The 20169-nt window shown below is 41.4% G+C and overlaps 1 protein-coding gene across 3 annotated transcripts in view; it reads right to left on the reverse strand.

Annotated features, from left to right (window-relative positions):
• UHRF2 (ubiquitin like with PHD and ring finger domains 2) overlaps nt 1-15101 on the reverse strand; it is a 94586-nt gene extending 79485 nt beyond the window's left edge. The window contains exon 1 of one of the 3 annotated variants that reach the window (XM_085307172.1): nt 14471-15101. In XM_085307172.1, the coding sequence (XP_085163298.1) occupies nt 14471-14623 (153 nt within the window). In that variant the 5' untranslated portion in view covers nt 14624-15101. Of the gene's footprint in view, nt 1-7402; nt 7580-14470 lie in introns of those variants that run through there. The other 2 variants (XM_085307179.1, XM_085307186.1) reach the window with 2 other exon arrangements.
• Nucleotides 15102-20169: the final 5068 nt, after the last annotated feature.

Consider the following 20169-nt stretch of genomic DNA (forward strand, 5'->3'; position numbering starts at 1 on the left):
GAAATCTGCTAATACATCTTTATTTTCTTCTTGCTTAAATAGTCAAGTTACAGGTCAGGTAGTCCTGCTACATATTTTACACTTTTATCAATGTAAATATACAGAATTATTGCTAMAAATCAGCTCAACTGAACCCCCAAGAAACAAATCACCGCTTACTTTTTCAATGACTAACTTTGTATCACCTTTACTTGGAAATGCCTGTTCATCATAACTAAAAATTACTCTCCTCTGAACTTTCAATAAACAGCAGATTCAACAGAAAGAACATTTAGGTGGGTCTTCAGTTGTTAGGATCAAATATATCTTTAAAAGCACTACTATGACTTAAGAGAAGTTAAGGAAGTTTTGGTTTTGCTTCTTTATAAATATACCTGCCTAAAAAAACCCATCAGCTAATTGATATAGTTTTGATATAATAAACATAATACTTACCAGGGAGGGGAAATTTAATTATCCTAAAATACCTGCATTACAGAGGGTAGCAGTCAGAATTCTGGTGCCCAGCTATGTCTCGTTGAGAAGCATCATCAGAAGCCATCCTGTGCTAACACTAAGCAAGAATACCCTGAGTTTAGTCAGTGTGATACATTCATCAGTTATGACTACAAAACAAGTTGTATCTTTAATCCACTACTGAATCCCTTCCATTCACAGGAGAGAGAAGAGGCAAAGAAATAAGACTTGAGGAAGTTAGGCAATCTGTCCAGGAATGGTTACATTTAACATATTCAGAAAGCCAGCTTACCTAAGCTAGGCTTTGACTAGGAAGAAGCCTTCTCCAGTGATCCACACACACACACACACATATCACCACGTACAAACTACAGATTCCTTCAGTGTGCCAGCTTTGATTGACACTAGCTTACTGCTTAACAGACTAGGCTGATGACTGCAAGTTTATTTAATTTATAATACCGTATTACAGTGAATTGGTGTTTTGTTCCCTGCCCAAGGGTTGGGGTTTGTTTTTTTTCTAACATCAGTCTTCTTGGCAGAGATGTTTTATGATCAGACACTATTTTGTGGCTAGTGATGTCATGTTTAAGTCTGGAAGCACAGCAACAGATACTAAACTGCTGCAAGCATGCCTCACATGAGGCAGGATGTGGTGTCTGTCAGCATATTCAGTGAAAGAGTATCTGTTTATAGTAGGAGCAAAAATAAGTTCCTAGAAYGTCAGCAAAGGTATACACTTGCATCAAGTCAGTTACTCTGCAACAGTGCCCACTTCTGGGGACAAACATATAAAAGTGTAATCAGCAAAATCAATCTCAAGTGCTACCCTGCATCAATGATAGTTGAAACATTAAGAGTAACAGAAGCAGACTGATATGCCGTAAAGCAGCTTTGTAGAGAAGAACCTGGAAAATAACAATGTGCCCTTAAGTCAGTAATGTGCCCTTGTGGTGCAGAATGCCAATGGTAKCCTGAGCTGCACCAGCCACTGCACTGCCAGCAGGCTGAGGGAGGTGATCCTTCCTCTCTATTCAGCCCTGGTGAGACACACCTGGAGTGCTGGGTCCGCCGCAGGATCTACAGTACAAGAGAGACATGGACACAAGCAGCTAATCCTGGACACCATTCCTAAGCATATGAAGGATAAGATCATTAGCAGTAGTCAACCTGGAGCTACAAAGGAGAAATCCTGCTTAATCAATCTGGTAGTCTTCAGTGATGGAATGACTGAGTAGATTAGAGGAGAGCAGTGGATGCTGTCTCTCTTGACTTCACAAAGGCTGTTGACACTGTCTCCCATACCATCCTCAYGACCAAGCTCAGGAAGTGCTGGCTAGATGAACAGTGAGTTGGACTGAGAATCAGCTGAACAGCAGAGCTCAAAGAGTTGTGATCAGTGGGGCAAAGCCTAGTTTGAGATCTTTAACTAGCAGACTGTCCTAGCAGTCAGTACATAGTCCAATCCTCTTCAACTTACTCATCAATGAACTGGATGAAGGGACAGAGAGCACCCTCAGACAGTTTGCTGATGATACCAAACTGGGAGGATAGGTTGATACACCAGAAGGCTGTGCTGCCATTCAGAAAGATCTGGACACACTGGAGAACTGGGCAGTGAGTGAGGAACCTCATGAAGTTCAAATGAAGGTGCCAAATCCTGCACCTAGGAAGTAATAACCCCATGCAGCAGTACAAGCTGGGGACTGACCTGCTAGAAAGCAGCTTTGCAAAGAAGGACCTGGGAGTCCTGGTGGACAACAAGTTGACCATGAGCCAGCCATGTGCCCCTGTGGCCAAGAAGGTCAATGATATCCTGGGGTACATTAGGCACAGCACTGCCAGTAGGTTAAGAGAGGTGATCCTGCCCCTCTACTCAGCCCTGGTGAGGCCMCATCTGCAGTATCACATCCAGTTCTGGGCTCCCCAATACAAGACAGACACAGAGACACTTAAGGAAGTCCAGTAAAAGGCTACTAAGATGATGAAGGGATTTGAGCATCTCTCTTATGAGGAAAAGCTGAGAGCTAAGACTATTTAGCCTGGAAAAGAGAAGACAGAGGAGATCTTATCAATGTGTATAAACACCTGAAGGGAGAGTGTCAAGAAAACAGGGCCAGACTCTTCCTAGTGACGCCCAGCAACAGGATGAGGTGCACAAACCGGAAGAACTTTACTGTGAGGTTGAAGAGCACTGGCACAGGTTGCCCAGAGATGCTGCAGAGTCTCCATTCCTGGACATTCAAAAGCCATTTGAGAGTCTTGGGTAACATGCTTTAGGTAACCCTGCTAGAGCAGGGGTTTGGACTYGATCTCTAGAGGTCCCTTCCAACCCCAATCATTCTGACTCCGTGACCTGCTGGAGTAAGTCCAGCAAAGGGCCACAGATATGATGACTGGAGCGTATCTCCTATGAGGAAAGGCTGAGACAGTTGGGTCTGTTCAGCCTGGAGAAGGGAAGACCAAGGGGGGAATCTTATCAATGCATTTTAATATCTGAAGAGAAGGTGTAAAGGAAACAGAGTCAGACTCTTCCCAGTAGCAACCAGTAATAGGACAAGAGGCAAAAGGCACAAACTGACACACAGAACAGTYCATCTGAACCTAAGGAAAAACTTCTTTGCTGTGAGTGTAACAGAACACTGAAACAAGTTGACCAGAGGTTGCGGAGTCTCAATTCTGGGAAATATTCAAAAGCCTTCTAAACAGGGTCCTAAGCAACCTGCTTTATGTGACCCTGTTTGAGCAGTGAGATGGACTAGATGATACCCAAAAGTCTTTTCTAACCTCATCCATTCTGTGAAGCTGGAAATCAGTGTTTGAAGTACTCCACAACAGAAAGAGATAAATTATAAAGATACAGTTTCTTGAATTATTGACTTATTACTTGTTAATATTACAATGGTATCTTAGTCATCAAGGCTATATCCTCATAGCTTGCTGTAGCAAGGGAAGAGTAACATCCACACATTCCTCTTCAATGTACTCCTCCCTCCATTTAAGATAATAGCTCCTACTTTCCTCCAAGTTGGCCAGGTACTATAAAGTGACTTTCCAAGTCGTATTAAAGCAGTGTCAGATGCAGAAAATTCAAGATCTAGCACTATGTCTGGATATGAACAAGTTGAGAGGGGTGGGGAGGAGAATAATGAAGTGTGATACTTTCAACACGCAGGTGGCATTTTAAATCCACTTTCAAACACAGTATTTCTTGCCAAAGAACTCCTATTCCCAGCAAACATTGCCTTACTATGTCACCAACACTCATGAAAGCATGACTAAATCAAGTCCCTAGAAATCCTATAGACGAATTAAATATTCAATCCAGAATGGTAGAAAATTTCATCAAAATCAGTCTGGCAATTTATGGGAACAGGTGATGAATGACTGCTCCCCAATCAGCTTCATGGAATGTTCATTTCTAACAACTGTCATTTATGTAAATACACATGCAGCAGAATGGGATGAACTTTGTTCAAAGACAATGAGAAGAATCCCTGAGACTAAGTTTGCCTGACCAGTGTACTAAGTAAAACAAAAAAAATAAAAAAAAATTACATAAGACCATCTGATGATTAACTAAGTGTTTATAAGGACACCATTCACAAATGTACAAACGCAAATTATGAGCAGAAGTTGTCATGTAAACACTAGATAATCAAGCTATATCTCATGCAAGTCAGTGATTAATTTCTAATGTACCATAGCAAGAATAAGTGAAAGTGATTTCATTTACAAAAAAAACAAAAAGTACTTGTTTCCATAGAAGTAGATTTATTTTCCAGTTTTTCTTGCTTTTAATGTTTGTCATGGTTCTAAAAGCATTTTGAACAAAGTGTCACCACAGAACAGTTGGATTTGCTGTATATACCAAAACTAGCTCTTTCAATACACTAAATACATTAAATCCATAAGCACAGAAATAAATTACATCCTTCAAATACATTTTCAAGTTTTGTACAGGCTACCAATTTCACAGTACTTCTAGAGCAGATTATTATAAATACTTATGGCAATACAACACTCTGCTCACAGTACACAAGGGTAGCTGTAGCAATGCAACACTGGAATTGGTACCTAGTTATACCACTGTTAGAAGACCTCTGTCTTTTAACAGCAGGTCATAAATGACTTAGAAGGATTTAAAAACTGCACTTACACAAACACGAACGACCATGCAGCACTAAATTAATACTGCACTACTTCCAAGAAGGCCTGATAAGTAGTTCACTACTTATTGTAACATTAATTTACCAATAAGCCCTAGTAGAAGCACAGTTCATTTTATTATGGGTTATACTGTCTGTACAAAGCCTCCCAAGAGTGCATGCTATGATTGCAGATGAATTCTTAAGAATATTTTACCTATCGTTTTTAATCTTAGTGTAATCCAAGATGATAAATTCCTGCATCACCTTAATCCAGTCATTCTACCTGACCATCAAGAGTTTTAATCACTTATGGCCATGTCTTTAAGAATCATCTGAGGTTTTTGTTTCTAAGAACTACACCAGTACCTAGACCTAACAATAAAGATGAAAGATTCTGCAAGGAATACAGCAGAGCTGTTTTTGTTTTTTAATTAAAGAGGTCAGAAAGCTAAGTGATGTCAATCTTTACTCTGTACAGGCACAATATGGTCCCTGCAACAAGTTTCTTAAACAGAGAATACGTAAGGGTAAACAATTTCAAGTTCAATAAGTAAAATTTGTTTAAGGGTTGTTTACAGAATCTACTCATAGGATAAGTCACTCTGAACAAACCAGAAGAATCCAGAACCTCTTGTTGTGTACTCAAAGAAGGAAAGTAAAGTGGACTTCTAGAATTTCTACTGTTCTCAATCTCAAGACTTAAGTACAAATCCTTCTCTTCCTGTATGGAAGAGGGCCGATGGAATTGTAACTTTCATGTAGTATTTTCTAGAAGTTAATGCTTCCAGACATCCAAAATACAGAGTCCATTCCATGGAGTATTCTCTGTTAAACAGTGCCAAGGAATGTTTTCTTCTTGTCAAGAGTGACTTTATGCAAGTGTCTTTACGCAAATGCCTTAATACACTAGCCAAATACTGCAATTTTGTGTACCAGTCAAGAATTATCTTTTTTTCTCCCATCATTTCCAGACTGCTTCAGAGGAGTCTCGAGTTTAATAAGACTAAAGAAAAACCTATGGCTTAGAAATGGCTCTGGGCTGGCATTGCTGCCAAATCAATAGAACTACCTACTTTTGACAGGACTAAAAGTCATCTGCCATTAAAAAAAGGAAAAGACTTCAATTCTAAATCTCAGCATCATCTTAGACACTAAAGGTCTGGTCATCTAAGGTAAGCATTCAAACATATCTCCAACCAGTCTCTCTTGTAAACTTGAATAAAAATTCAAAATCAGTTTCTAAGTATGTAACAGTGGGACCAACTCAAATCAATAAAATTTCAATAGCCTTTAGTAGACTACATTATACACATAGCTCAAAGACTTCAGCAACTAGCAAAGKTTGCTCAGTTTTACTTATATTTTCAAAACACAAAGAACTTGAACAATATTTTTTAATTGTATGAAGAAAACTATAGCACAGACCTTGATTCATCTAGTACCTGAAGGGAATGCATTAGGATTCTAGAGCTTTTAAASTGGCATTAACTACATGCAGAGCTTGAATGCAAAAGTGAAATTTTCAAAACTGTGTACTGGAACTATTTCCTAAAGAGGTGCTGTTATTTCATCTCCTACAAAGAAAAAAATTAAATGAAAGGATCGTAGTAGTAGCTGATTACATAAAAGAATTGATTATCTTTTTATGAATTGTAATGTTTAAGACGTGCTATCTGAAAGTCTTTGTAGCTCYAGGAGGTTCATTCTGTCCTCAACAATCTCTAATATTAATAGCAAATGTTTCAGTTAACATACAGGCTGCTTCTTCAGAAAAAATATTTTGTCTTTAGGTCACATTGTTAAAATTTCTYATCTCCTTTTATACTTGTACATGCGACAGTTCTACCTCTATCAGTGAGATTTTTGAAATCAGCAATTTTTGATGGTCCAGAAAGGTACTCCTAGGCTTGCAGACAATCCATTATAAYAAAAGAACAGAAAAAGCAAATAACCCCAACCAAGCATGTTCAAGCACAGACTGCACATCCAAGAGGTTTAGTGACTCCCCATCTCACCTCTACAGAGGACATGGTTTTAAAGTGCATATGCGCTTTATCAGATGGGCTCCATGTTCAGCCAGGTTTTTGCACTAGGTGGTCATAAATAGACCCTGGTCCTGATTATTTTTGCTTAGCACTTATGAATGATTCYCTCTAATTCCCACCTTCCTTGCTGTTGGCACAGATCCTAACAGAAGCACCTATTAGTCTCATACAACGATTAATTATTATAAAGGTTCARTTTCCTAAACGTGAAATAATTAAGGTTATAATCTTAACATTAACCTTAAGGAAATAACATTGAGAAATACCAAAGAAACTGCAGGCTGCCTTTCATCAATGCTTTTTATCTTTAATCTTTTAATCCACAAGCTCCTCAATGAATGCAGAATCCAAGCAGAAAGGGACTGAGATTTTACAACCTTGTGATTTTTGCTTGCCACTAAAAGCACTTCAATACACAGTTCCATTAGAAATTCTATCATTGATTATATGTTCTCAGAGATTTGTATGAACTTTTAGTTCCTGTATCTTGGACTTAGTGGACTGCTGTTAAAGACAGATTAGAAGGGCAGATCACTCCCTCATTTMAAGAGCGAGAATTTACTCAACAATAAAAAAAAATTATTCCTCTGTCTTGCTTGCTCTCCCTTAAAACTTTTCAGAGTAGACTACATCACTAGATGAAACATCTGGACAAGGAAGTTCTCAGATAGATCTGGATCCGTATCTCCTAAGAACAGAACACAGGCTGATTATAACATTTTAAAAAACACAACTAAACAAAARAATTACCATTTGGAGAACATGGCCCAAATCAGACTCATTTCTGCTGCTCTTCTTCCCAAGAGGTTCCAAGTGGCCTACAAGAATGCTTGAAGATGTGACTGCTACACCACCAAATTACACCAACAATTTAACATGAATTAGTTTTTAAATCAGAGACAGTGCTCTCTTTTGACTGCCTATGTACATCATACAATAGCTAATGATCTGCTCTTGACTCAAAAAAAGGTAGTCATGATATCAAAAGATACCAAATCTTACAATAAATCATAATCTAAATAGATCCCTGTGTTCTAGAGAACTCCCACAGAACACACAGCAAAGTTTAGAGCAAGAGGAAGCTTGCTTCCTACCAAGGAAGAATACCGAACTTCCATTATTTAAGAAAGCTTTTTCTAGAGTTATAGTGACAACAGCCAGTTGGAACAGAGCATAGGCTGCGTGAATACACTGTCCTTGTTCAACTTTGTACACAAAGAGAATGTCTGGCAAGCTGCATTATAAAGCTACACAAAGCCACACAATGTAGAAAATTATAGTATCCTGTTGCTGACACTGTCAAAAACTATGCACCTACAGCAGGACAGACACCACTATAAATGCTTATTAGTCATCTTGGTACTTAATCAATTTAGCTAGCTAACTTTAAAAAAAATTGTATTCTTCCAGAAGTTCTATAATCAATGGTAAGAAGAGAAGCTTAAATTAAGGTTTAAGACCACACTCTTCAACAAAACAGTGTTCTTTACACCATTACTACACAATTGTTTGCATAGCACACAGGTGATGCTAAAACATTTTACCTTTCTATTTAGACCAACTATAGTCCAAAAACTTCGAGTGCACAAGATTACTGCCAGCAAGAAAACAGCTGAAAGCCAAGAGCTGCAAGAAATGATTCCTTGACATAAGCAAAATATTAGTTGAAAGCAGTCTCAAGTCTCAAGCAGAGACAGATGTTCTACAACATTCAAGCCTGCAACTCTTCCAAGTTAAACTTTTCAGTAAGAAACTTATTTTGGGGACTATTTCTTCCTTTAGAGATGATAGGGTGAGATGCAAAACAAGTTTTATTTTGCTATGACACGTTCTTCTCAGATGCAATTCTCAATTCCAGACATTTGCTCATTAACTCCTAGCTGGAAGAAAAGAATAGGGAAGTAAGTTGTCTTTTCTTCAGCTAAGCAGWCTTTCAATCGTGGGACAGGAGGGGAGAAGTTCATGGTGTCTTTTGTCTCATGTTGAGTCTTACCTGACATATTAGTAAAAAATATACACCAAAATATAAAGGTGCATGCCAAGACTTCTTTGTGGTGATTAGATTAGAGTTGCTAGATACCTCCTGTACGATGGAATGGAATCCCATAGCACAAGCAACTGAAGTTCAGCAGCAGTGGTGCCAGGGAGAGCAAATGACTATCTGCAGCTTGCAAGGATACCTGTAATGAAGAAGCAGTTATTATCTGACCTTCCACAATCAATGACATAAGTCAAAAAATTTGAAGTAAGAATCAAGTATGCAAGGGCAGTTATTTTAGCAAAATTAAGAGTTAAATGGTTAGGAATAGACATCTAATAGTTAATAGCTTTCAAAGAAAGGAATAATCTCAAGACAATTTCTATCAATATAAACAATATCAGTATTTGATCATATTTCATCACATCAAGCAATTCTYACCCTCCAATTGTCAGTCCACGGCATGCATCAGGTTTTTTCTGCATTTAAGGTTTTCCTGGAAACATGCAATTTGCAACAGCCTCCAAATTAAGTTAAAAAAACCCAAGAGTGCTAAACTACCATATCCAGTTTACATAAACAAATATATAGGCCACAAAACATACCCTTAAAGCAGGCTGTCATTTCCTGCAAGTTACATTGATTGTTTTTTCAGCTTCCTAATTGAAGCCATACCTACAAATTAGTATAAAGAATACTAGTTTCACATATACTGAAAGTTTTCCTTCAGTTTGTTTAGGTGTTTTGAGTAACATGTACCAAGGATTGCTAAATTCCATTTATAACTCTATAGTGAAAATGTAGCAAGAAGTTGGTTTGAGTAAACACTTCTGAGATTATATAAACCTGTAAATACCCTGTTAATAGGGCTACCAATCTTAGTACGTCTATCTGAAGTACGCACTATGAATGTTTCAATAATTTTGGGATGTAGTCTCATCTGTCCTGAAGACTCCAGATTCTTCTTTTATCCAGCTAGAGCAGCACTACCAGCTTCAAAGAATGCTAACCACTTCCTTTCTAAGTCAGTTGGAAATTATGTCTCCAAGACATGAAACTTTAGCTGCTCAAGTTGAAGATTTCTCACACTTAGTATTTGCCTCAAGCAGATGGGTTTTGGACAGTTTCATCCAGAAGCRTATACAATTGTCTAACAAAGCTGGGAAAAGATTGTATTAAGAGACTCAATTGTTTTATGAATAGGCTTGCTACTCTCATTCTTTGGGGCAAGCCTCCACAAATAATGCCTTTCTATCTTTCAGGGAATTCAACCAAGCTCTAAATATTTTAAAAGTTTTTAAATACACAGTTTATAGGCCTTGTTTGCAAGCTCAAATTCACGACATTCTATCCACTACTCACATGCCAGGCCAAGACAGCAGAAGCTAAAGAGGTCTTGTGTAAGAACAGCTGTAGGTAAACCAAGGCAGTCAGATTTATAATTTTATGTTCCACTGAAATTGCTTTACCACAAGGATGCTCTCAAATAAAAACTTAAGCCCCTCCATTTCTRCTACCCTTAATCTTTTAATTTAAGTCTACAGAAACAAAACCCTAATCACTTGGATATTACAGCATGGGCCTGATGAACTGCACTTAAGAGTCAACTTGCACAAGTAACTGATCAGATACATGCTATCATATTTTCACTTCTTCCAAAAGAATAAATCTGATTTGCTGCCTTAATTTCTTTCTGACATTAAGCAACTAAATAACTTYAACAGTACCACTTCCACCTGCTGACCTCAACCTTCCATGAAATAAGTTTGGAATGTCATTTTCACAAAAAACATAGTAACTTAAGAGCAATTTCTGTCACTGCCTCATACCTGTACTCAGAAGAAATGTTTCGGCTACAATATTCTTCTCTATTCCTCTGAAGTGCTATGGAAAGCAAATTGAGATGATGATTTCTTTAATAAAAAAAAAAGTCATGTAAATTTTTTTCTGCATTCAAATTCCAAGGGTATGTGAGAAGATGAAGGAAGAAGTCAAAATAAGATTATACTGTGTATTGTTTATGGCATATAAAAACACTGCTCTAATGGCTTTTACAGCTACCACTTAAAAGCACAGTCTACTGAAGTAAAACAGTGTGCAAGTTTAGTTCTATGCAAGACAGAAGTTCAAATTAATACACATGTGGTCTTATGGATAACCTTAAATTCTGTGGCAAGTTTTCAAACAGAAACCTCAATGTATTTTTACTGCTCATTTTTTCCAGCATTGCAATTTAAAGCTGGAAATCCCAAAATGACATCTTAGTCCCAGAAACTCTGCTTTGTTAGGTCAAGATGCCTAGAACTCATCCACTCTAAAATCTCCTTCACTTTCTAAGATAATATTTATTAATGATAGTGAAGGTTAAGAATGTAACTATTCTCATTAAAAAGTGTTACATGTTTTCCAGTTAATACAGAGAACTTTCTATCAAAAGTCAGATTGGCTTGTTTTATTTTTGTCAGCTTCAGACAAACTCCACACAAAATACACTCTTATTGGTTTACTAAGTTAACACTTAATGATACATCTGTAACATTCCTACCTAACTCCTCAGAGTGTAGCAGGTGTATGGGATTATTTACTCCAGCAGGGAGAAATATTTGTGCTCCTCCAAGAAACTCCCTCCAGCTGACGATCTTTTTATTTTTTTTTCCACTAAAGAAAGCAAGAAGCATTTCACTACACATTCCTGTGTTCAATACAGTCCTATGGTTAACTGTCGGTTAGTTTACTATACACAGTAAAGAACACACACCCTCTTACAGCCAATCTTTAGAAAAATCTCAATCTATAGAATGACTTGATTTGTCCTGCTGATGTGCAATTATTTAGTTCTACAGAGAAACTGATCCTCAGGGAACTAAGGGTGTGGGTATAATTTACAGAGTGACCATCCTTCTCACTCTTCAGTGCTGCTTCAGCACAGCAGGTCCTCCTAGCAATGGAAGTGAAAAATTGGAACCAATCTGTTTGATCATGTAGTGGTTTTCCCAGTTTTACTAAGACGACTAGTAATACAGAGCACTACATTGACCACAACACTAGGTTCTTCAGTAGTTGTAGCATATTTTAACCCTTGAGTTGGACCAATAGTGTTCACTTTCTGTTAATGTAGCTCACCTGGTATACTGTAGTTTGCTGTAGTCTGAGCTTCAAACATGTAGGACTTTAAGTACATGATATTTCATGGYCCTKWWSWWMAGGRCCATGAAATATCATGTACTTRAAGTCCTACATGTTTGAAGCTCAGACTACAGCAAACTACAGTATACCAGGTGAGCTACATTAACAGAAAGTGAACACTATTGGTCCAACTCAATTGCAAAGGTGTTTAGTCAAAAAYCTTAGCTTAAGCAGTTTTCACATTTATCAAAAGCTAAGAATATGAATTTTTTGAAATTCAGCCCATAAACTGTGGCTCACTTCGGCTTTTGTACCCTTGTGACTTCATGCATCTCCCTTTTCTGAGAAGAAAGGTACTTGCTCAGTCAGTCTGCCTGTACCCATCACCTGCTAGGTCAAAGCACCTCTAAGAATTCCCAGACAGATTACTAGCAGCACTCAGTAGTACAGTCACAGTTCCACTAGCATACTATACAGTTTTAACCATACTGACTGCTAAACTGATAGAATAGAAAAAGAATGTGTGGACTATACAATGGTTTTTCCTTGCTGAATGCAGCAATCTTCCCATTTTTCCATGTTCTTTAAGCTCAATATATTGCTTTTTGTTCACCTCCTATTTAATTGAGAGGCCCTTTTTATTCCAATCGCTTTTTATTCCCCATATTCTTGGGAGAGCTGCAGCTCTTTACATTCTCCATTGCTAATTCTCTCTGCTTCCAGTTTTAGTTACGAAAGAGCAATCCCTTTGACCCTTTTTCTACTTACTGGYACCACACTATCACAACAAATGATACAAAATCATCAAGGAAGCTTCAGAAATAATTAGAATAAATACAAGAAAACAGATATAAGTAATTCAAGAATCACTGACACTACAGAAAACAAACAAACAAAAAAAAAACCTTGGTTACTCTAGCTTTACTGAACACCATCCCAGGTATATTCTAAACTGCAAGAAGTAAGTACTAGACTAATAAACACTGCCCATGGAGGTAGCTTCATCTACGATATTTTACTATTCTACTTTTAAAGTAAGACAACAGTTGACTAAAATCCACATATTTAAGATAATTAGTCTGGCTGCTGACAGACAACATAGAAAAGCACAACTCAACACAGACTCATTTCCCTTGCTTTTCAGGCAAAATGCATTCCATGTCAAGCCCTGTACTGAAGGAAGAGGTATGCTGGCACAAACACAGCACAAACCTAAGCAAGTTATACAACTTCAAGACCAACATCTGCATTTAGCTTCCTCAGAGAAACATGAGATTGTCTGTAATGGCCATGACAGACATGCTCAGAAATACTCCTTCTCATTAATGTATTTGCTATTGGCTTTAAGTACATTTCAGACTATGRCTTCAAAATCTAGACTTAGCATTTAGTCTCCAATGAAGACTTCCTAGCCAGAGTTAATAGCAAATTTTTAATTCTTATGGCTGTTTCTATCTGTACAGATAGAAACCTGCTTTACACCTGTACAGATTGAAACCTGCTTTAAGGCACAATCTCACTGCCTTGCATCACTCAGCTTAAGTTAATACCACAACAGTCCTCTGCCCCATCCATAAGAGTCACTGTCCCAGAAATATACCATGCATCTGATACTCTTTTTCTCAGCTTGCATCTTGCCTGACTTGATTACTCGAGCACTCTCCACACCTCGCAGTTTACCTAACACAGCTTTAAAGGCTGCACTGCCTAGTGAAAAAAGAAGAGAGAAAAATAAAAGTAGCCTGAGGCAATCTATTTGGATTCAAGCCCACCTATCCCCACGGGCGGGGAGGGGTGCAGGAGCTCGCAGAGAGCGATTCCCAACACCACTGCAGCCGGGCCGGGACGAAGCGCCTCTGCCGGCTGCAGCCGGCGCGCCCCGCATGCGGCGCCGGGGCGCGCGAGCTGCGCCCCGCCCCGCCGCCGGGTGGTCACGTGCCCGCCGCCGGGGGGGCGCCCCCCCCTCCCGCTCAGCCCCGCGCGCGCGCGGGCACCCCGGTGGGAGGGGTTCGCAACGGACGGTCCCCGAAAACCGTTAATCCGTCGCGCGGCGCCCGGACGCCGTGGGCGGGGCGCTCCGTAACGACCCCGCAGCGGGTCCTGACGGGACATTTCGCTTCGCGCCGCCTCTCCCCTTCCTCCCTCCCCCCCCTCCCCCACGTGCGGGCCCCGGAGGCGGCGTCCGCCTTGGAAACCGCCCGCGGTACACCCGCGCGAAGGGCTCTTCCCGCAGCCGGCAAGGCGCAGGGCGGGAGGCTAGGGACGGCCGCCGTGCCCCCCACCCTCCATCTGGGCACCGCGGAGGGCGGGGGACTGCCTCCCCCTCCTACCACCTCCCGGCCGCCCTGTCATTTAGGTACGATAGAGGACGGGGGAGGAGCCTCCCCCGGTTCAGGTGGGAAAACAAAAACACAAAGGGGCCTCTCCAGCACCCGCACGCCCGTCAGCAGGAAGAAGGGGGAGGAAGAGACCCGAGCTGGACGGCAGAGCCTCTCGTCACGCCAGAGGTCTCGGCTCCCTCCTGCCCCTCACCTCCCTCTAGGCCCGCCAGGACGGGAGTAAACAAAAGCCGGAGTGAGAGGACGACACATGGGTTGGGATGGGGATCTTCACACAAAGAGCAGAGCAGGAGGAGAAAAGCCTGAGGTGGGAGAACGGGGAAGCCTCCCTCCATCTTCACCCTTGCCATCCAGGTAGGGGCGTTTCCGCCTCACCTGCTTGCCCCGGTAGAAGAGGCGCTGGCGGTCGGGGCTCACGCGGAAGGTCTCCTGGATCTTCTCCCGCAGGCACTCGATCTTGGTGAGGCGGCTCAGGTCGTCGATGGTCTGGGTCTCGGTGCCGTCTATGGTGCGGACTTGGATCCACATGGTGCGCGCCTCCCGCTACCTCAGCCAGCCGCGGGGAAGGGAGGGAGGTACCGGGGAGGCGATGGGAAGCGGGTCCTCTCCCGCTCTCCGAGTGCGCGACTGCACTGTGCGAGGCAGAAGGGGAGGGGGCCGGGCGCTTCCCCCGCTCTTTGTTCGGCTCAGTGGGGCAGGATTTTTAAATCCCGCGGAAGAGGCTCGAGCCTCCCCGCCCGCCGGGCCGCCGTCCTCGCTCCAGGGGGCGCGGAGGCCAGGAGACGCGAGCCGCCCCCCCCGCGCTTCGCGATGGCCCGCGCCGCGAGCTCCCGGAGGCAGCGCCGCGCGAGGCGGAGCCTGGCGGGAACCGGCACGGCCCGCTCTAACGGGCGCCGCCGGGAGCCATCTCCGAGCCCCGGGGAGTGTTTACCAGGCGCCGCCGCTCTCACATGGAGGTCACGGCGCCAACGCTGATCTCGCGAGAGCCCCCGGCCGCGGCCGTAAAGACACAACAACACCGGGGCGGGGGGGGGACGGCGGCGGCGGCTCGGTGCCGGGGAGCGGCGGCGGGAGCCGAAGCGACACGGCAACGGCGGCGGCGGCGGCGGCTGCCGCCAGCCCGCGCGGCGGCCCCGCCCCCTCCGCGCGGCGGCGCCGCCCCCCTCCGCCCCGGGCCCCGCCCCCGCGGCGCTACCCGCCCGGCGGCTGGCGCGAGATCGCGTCGCGGGAGGGGGGGGAAGGGATGGCGCGCGCGGGGGGAAGCGGCCGTTAACGTCGCCATGGCGGCCAAGCGGGGCCGCCAGGCTCGCTCCCCGTCGGGGTGCACGTCCTGCGCCTCGGGGGCCAGCAGGGCCTGCGGCCTGGCCTGGCCGAGCGGGCGGGCATCGTGAGATTGCCTGATTCGCCATCGACACCAAGGAAAACCATGTCCGCGCGGGGAAACCTAGGCCCCAGCATCTCTGAAAAAGGAGAACATTTCAACCAGATTTAGCTCTGCCTAGAAGATACAGATTAAGTCTAGCTGATGATCCTATTATAGATGCAAATGTGGGACAGGTCAAAGAAAAAAACATTTTTATCACAAATCAGACATGCATTTTACTATGAAAGTATCTGATACGGGACTTGCTGGAAACCAGGAAATGGGATCATGGAGGCCGATGCGTTTGGGAGGAATTTGCAGCAGCTCTATTGTCTGAGTAATAAAACTTTGGCAGTTGGATTAAAATTCTTACAGACTGAGAAGATCCAGATGATACGTATAYAATTTTGTGGCTTTCTTTTCTTACCAGATGTTACAAATATATGCCTTTGATAGGGTGTTGGGGAGAAATAGATCACAACTATCATTTTTTAATTGATCTATTAAACACCTTTTGTTAATTAAGCTGTTATTATTAATAGACTCAAGCTGTTAATACCAGAATAGCTGTTCCCGTAGCACATTCAGTCACTCACTCCCTCGCTGYGMGGCAGCCGGAGCAGCAGGGGGGTGGCCAGCTCCAGCGGGCTGCTCGGGGGCAGCGGGTCGTGCACCCACATGCCTGGGGCTCCGGGCAGCCCTTCAGAAAGCCCCTCACGGGGCGCCACGCTTCGCCAGCYGCGCGTATGTTACTCTGTGGTCTGGGTCCCCGTAGAGCAGCCACCGCCGCCTTGGATGCGCAGTGGGTTACACAGCCCCGCATTGGCGCCGGCGCGTCCTGGAGGCTTTGGACAGGGGYGGCAGCRCCTCGGTACCCTCGGCTGATTGACTGTTGCTCTAAGACCAGCCTGAGCCGCAGGGAGACCTTCAGACRCTTCCTCTCAGCACATGCTTTCCCTCTCTTCGGCCTGGTGTTTACTGGTAGCTCTGTCACATCCAGAGTTACCTATAGTGCCCATTCACACGAACACAGCTTTTATGACAGAATGCCAGCAAAGATCCCTGTGTTTTACTTTCAGATTTGAGAATTCCCACCGTTGTTTTCAGCTCAGTTGCTTTGGGTTTGATCTTTGAGAACTGAGCACGTGCAATGGCAGCTGCAGTGATATTTGTTAGTCCTTCTGAGAATCTGTCCAYTTCCTTTTTATCTTGCTAATTCGTCTCTCTTGTTGAGATGTATGCAACTTTCTTACCTGTTGCTACAGCAGCATGTTATCAAATTGCCTGTTACAAAAATTCGGTTTAGTCTGTAGTCTATTGGTATTATCACAGGCTCAGACTCGAATGCTGTAGTGCATGACCTGTTTGCATTTTTGGGCCTCGGTTTTCCTGGGTTCTCTGAAACATTCTAAGATTATTTAACACAGAAGAATATGAGAATGTGATTTAATGGTCATATATAAAAAAAAATGAAGCTGTCTTCACCTTTATCTAAAATAGTTACACATCAAATCTGTAGTAAAAAGAGCTGAATGCCATTATAATCCCCTTTCTAGTCTTCACTTTTTTGCAGAATACAGTCTTTCTCTTCAAACTTGCAGTTGAACATTGCTCTCTTTTGCAAAAAGGAAAATTTCTTCAAAGTATTCTGAAATGGGATAAGTTTTACTACATCAGAGAGATTAAGATCAGTTTTTTGCTTATGAGCCTTTGCAGAAAGCACAGGATCGACTTGCTAGAACAGGAAATTCTGGAAACTTTTATTTTATTTTATTTTATTTTAAGGAGACAGAAAATGAGAGGGGATCAATTGCTACAGCACTATTTGGAAATATATTACCTGGTTGATAAAGAAAAAAGAGATCAAATTGCTGGCACAGGAGTTAACTGGTTAGAGAGAGTACATGGCTGTGGAGTGATTGTAGGTGGCCTGTTGTATAAAGCATACGATAGATTAAAGACTAGAATATGAAGGGAAGGAAGTGTGTAAAGGGTGCTGTATTGGGAATCTGCAGCAGAATGTGAAAAGAGATAGTTATTGAGGAGATTAGAGGAAGAGAAAGATTGATCTGATCGTCTGATTGTTTAGGAGGCAATAATGTCCTATTTGGGCTATGGGTATGCTGAAGAGCAAGCTAGTTATTGACAAAGGAGAAGCTGACTGAGCAGCATGGTATGCATTACGTACWGAAGTGACAGCGGCAGGAGAATTACTGAGATGAGCTGAACAGAGAAAAGAAGTCAAAGGTAAGTAAGTTAAACATGGAAGCAGTGAGGAGAATGCAAAGATCTAATTGGAGGTGCAAACAGAAATTAGTGATAAGCATAAAGATGCACAGAAAAATAAAATTTTAAGTGAGATTTTGGAGGAGAAGACAATGATCATTTTCTTACRGCAAAACTGAAAGAATAAGAATGAAAAATTAGATTAAAATTAAATAAATTGAGAATAAAAAAGAACATAGTATAAGCATGAGTTTGTTGTGAAGTTAAGAAAAAAACTGATGATGACATGTTCARAAGTTAACCGTGATGCGTATCATTCTTCATGAGGTCAAGCAGTACATTTACAAAATAATAATGTGGAGATGAGGTGTGCCTAGTGCTGTTGCTRTATTTCCACCCATGAGAAAATAGGATAATGTGGCTTTGAGTTGATATACATGATCAATGTCAATAGTAAGTATTGAAACTCAAAAGTGTAAAGTGAAACCTGTGACCTTTTTGAAGACTAAGCTTTTGTACATGTTGGTRTCTTAGTAATTTTCCACAGGTAGATTGCTCTAGAGTGTAAATAAAGATAATTAAAAGTTTGAGAATTTGTTCTTGAAATCTTTTATGAAATTTTAAAAACCCAGGAGACTGCCCTACATATTTTAAGTTGGTCAGCAGAGACTACCTATTTGACTGAATGTTTTCAATATGGATAGAGTCATGAATATAGACAGAAAAAGCCAGAGATGAGCTTGAGAAAGCAAGGAATGCATTAGACACATAAGGGAAGGGTTGGAAGAGTGGGAGTGTGATATGAAGCAAAGGAAGCAGAAAGAAGCTGGCAGAAGTCCTACATTACTTAAATGTTTGAGATATTACATTTTCTTTCAAGTTTTGATTTATAATTTTGGTGGTATTATTTCCAAATCTAATGATATTGCGTCCTGTGTATGAATCCCTTCTAACAAGGTTCCTAGCTTGGAACTGTGGTGTTGACCATAGTATATATAGGTAACTACATCAGAGAGAGATACTTTATGCATATGATAAAAGCAGACTACTATAACTAGACAGATTATTTTTAAGTAATTTAGTAACTACTTGAGAAATTTAAATGCCAACAAATGCTACTAACAATGRATTGGGCAACTGAGAGTTTTAAAATACTAAGGATGAAATCACAGCTCTTTTTAAGCATAGATGTCAGAAAATCTGGAGCAGACCTGGTCAAAAATACTCACATTTTGCTATGCAGAAGGAAAGAGGCGCATCTGAGTTTATGCATTAGTCCTGTGTTCCTCTTGAGTGTCTGTAATTTTTGAGAGCAAATTGAAGGGTGATATGGGACCATTTAATAATTTCCACAGTACTATTACCATTTGTGCATGCAGGGATTTCCTTATAGAAGACAGAGTGATGTTACTACAGTCTTGTCTTAAGTCTGTCCTGCCCAGTCCTCAAAACCTTGCTCTGTTAAGAGACTTGGTCCAAGGAAAAGAACCTAAATTTTCAGCTTTTTTAGAAGTCTGTTTGCTTTCTRCCCTTGATCTTAGATATGTAAGGTTTTTCTCACAGATCTTACAATATTTTCTTAATTTTTTATCATTCCAGTGATTTCCAAAAAGATAAAACTTTGTGAAGGGAAACTCTGAAATTTTCCTGAAGCTGTAGATTTTCCTGTGGTAGTTAGGCTAGAAACATTGCCTTATTTCCAAATAATGTCACTCCATTGTTGGTGAGGATTAAGCTATTTGCGTGTGTAGATGTTAATCTTATGAGATAGTTCAGGCTTGCAAAAGAAATTAAAAAATCAAGATAGCAATTTATAGAGCCCTGATGTTACTAGAACATCAACCTTACTGTAAGCTACTGTTCTGTTGCAGGATTTATTAGAAATATGAAGTTTTTTTCTTTAAAAAACACCTTTTTATTTCAACCTGAACATATATGATTCACAGGATATATTTTTATTTTGCTACTACGTCTTTAGCTTCAGGCAAGAAACTCTTCATCTCCAGTAGAATATATGCCACTGCTCTTGGCATTGCACAAGTAGAAGAGACACTATGGTGATTTTATAATTGATTCTGAAGCATTAGAAATTGGAAGCGTTTCATGTATTGATAAAAATTCAGTGAATCAAGTTGTCCCATGGTTTTACTTGAACTTTTCTAGTAAATCCTAAATTGCACTGTATGTGAAAGAAATCCTCAATTAGGTTCAGTAGAGAATTAGTATCGCATCTGAATCAAGCTTTGTAGAACATCTCATTTAAAATCAGTAGAGCATTTATAATGCTCTCTTGACTTAGCATTTGATAAAAGTCCTCCTTGAAACCAATGGAGCATTGCTATTGAATTATCAAAATTAGCAAATCTGTAGTTCATCTCCTTTCATTTTAACAAAGTTGAATTCATGAAGGAGGAGAACTTGACACCTAGATTTATTATATGTAGGACATGTAGAATGACTTTTTTTTAAGCCTCAGTTTTCCAGT

Source organism: Rhea americana, unplaced genomic scaffold, assembly GCF_003343005.1.
Source record: "Rhea americana isolate MKP2758 unplaced genomic scaffold, rheAme1 scaffold_103, whole genome shotgun sequence".
NCBI lineage: Eukaryota > Metazoa > Chordata > Aves > Rheiformes > Rheidae > Rhea > Rhea americana.